The 1,088-nt window shown below is 45.7% G+C and overlaps 1 protein-coding gene across 1 annotated transcript in view; it reads left to right on the plus strand.

The window, feature by feature from the left end:
• The window catches only part of LOC103072734 (nuclear RNA export factor 2-like), an 11,991-nt gene extending 11,444 nt beyond the window's left edge, over positions 1-547 (plus strand). The window contains 1 exon segment of the mRNA XM_082930905.1: positions 376-547. Within this exon segment, the coding sequence (XP_082787031.1) occupies positions 376-547 (172 nt within the window).
• The last annotated feature ends 541 nt before the right edge of the window (positions 548-1,088 follow it).

Raw genomic sequence — 1,088 nt, forward strand, 5'->3', positions numbered from 1 at the left:
CGGCCTATGGGTTCTCTCCTTGACACAACACTCACCCGCTGTGTGATCTTGGTCTAGTCACATTACCTCTGTGTGACTTAGTGTCTTCTTCCGAGAATGGGCATCAGAGCGTCCAGCCCTTGGGCTGTGGTAAAGGGTAAATGCGAAATTGCCCGTGGGTTGGGGATAAACCTATAAATCGAGTGAAGGTGGTAGACAGTCTCTCCAAAGGTGGGCTCTATGGGGACGGGCAGAGGTACCAGTCAAGGAACCTGGGAGACAGACACAGGAGGGATGTGGAAGGAATCTGGTTGCTGAGTGCCAGTGGGAGCAGAGTCAGTATTGGGGGTGTGGGTGTCCATCCATCAGTTGTCTGAGGGCCCATTTTTCCTTCAGTCTGTGCATCGTGAATGATGAGCTATTTGTGAGGGATGCCCACCCCAGTGAGACCCAGAGTGTATTCTCCATCACACTGCTTATACCCACCTCCAGCTCCATGCACCCCCTCTCCCAGCAGCAGCAGAACATCATGCAGGCATCCTCCACCCCATCTGAGATGAACCTCTAGTGGTCTCAGAAGTGAATGCTGGGTTTGCATGGGGATAGGAGGGAGCTGGGAGGAGTAGAGGAGTGATTAATGGGAACTTGAAGGTAATTTGTTTTCCTTGTTTATTTCAGTCATTTTTAATCTGAACATTTCATTTGTGGTACATATAAAGCTACCTAGTTATTTTGAGCAGCTTTGTATTATTTTTATTAATTTCATGGATGCTGCTTCTGTATTAACAGACAGTTGGGTGTTCAGGGGTGTGCATGAGGTTCATTCCACTGTATATGTCACAGTATATGTGGAGGGGAAAAAGATCATTACCCCAAAACATACCTCCCAGTGGTAACCGTTGAATGTTTTCATCTTCATCATATCTTACTGTAAGTTTGCTTATGTAGGTGTTTACATATTTTTTATGCACGTTTATATATTTCTATATTTATCTACAGAAAATGAGATCTCATCATGAGAGAGAGAGAGAGAAGGAAATAGAGAGACAGAGACAAAGAGAAAGAGAGGCTTGTGGCTGAATGGGGAAGAGGGGTCCAAAGAGGGATTA

The sequence above is a fragment of the Lipotes vexillifer genome, unplaced genomic scaffold (assembly GCF_000442215.2).
Source record: "Lipotes vexillifer unplaced genomic scaffold, Lipotes_vexillifer_v1.1 scaffold609, whole genome shotgun sequence".
Lineage (NCBI taxonomy): Eukaryota > Metazoa > Chordata > Mammalia > Artiodactyla > Lipotidae > Lipotes > Lipotes vexillifer.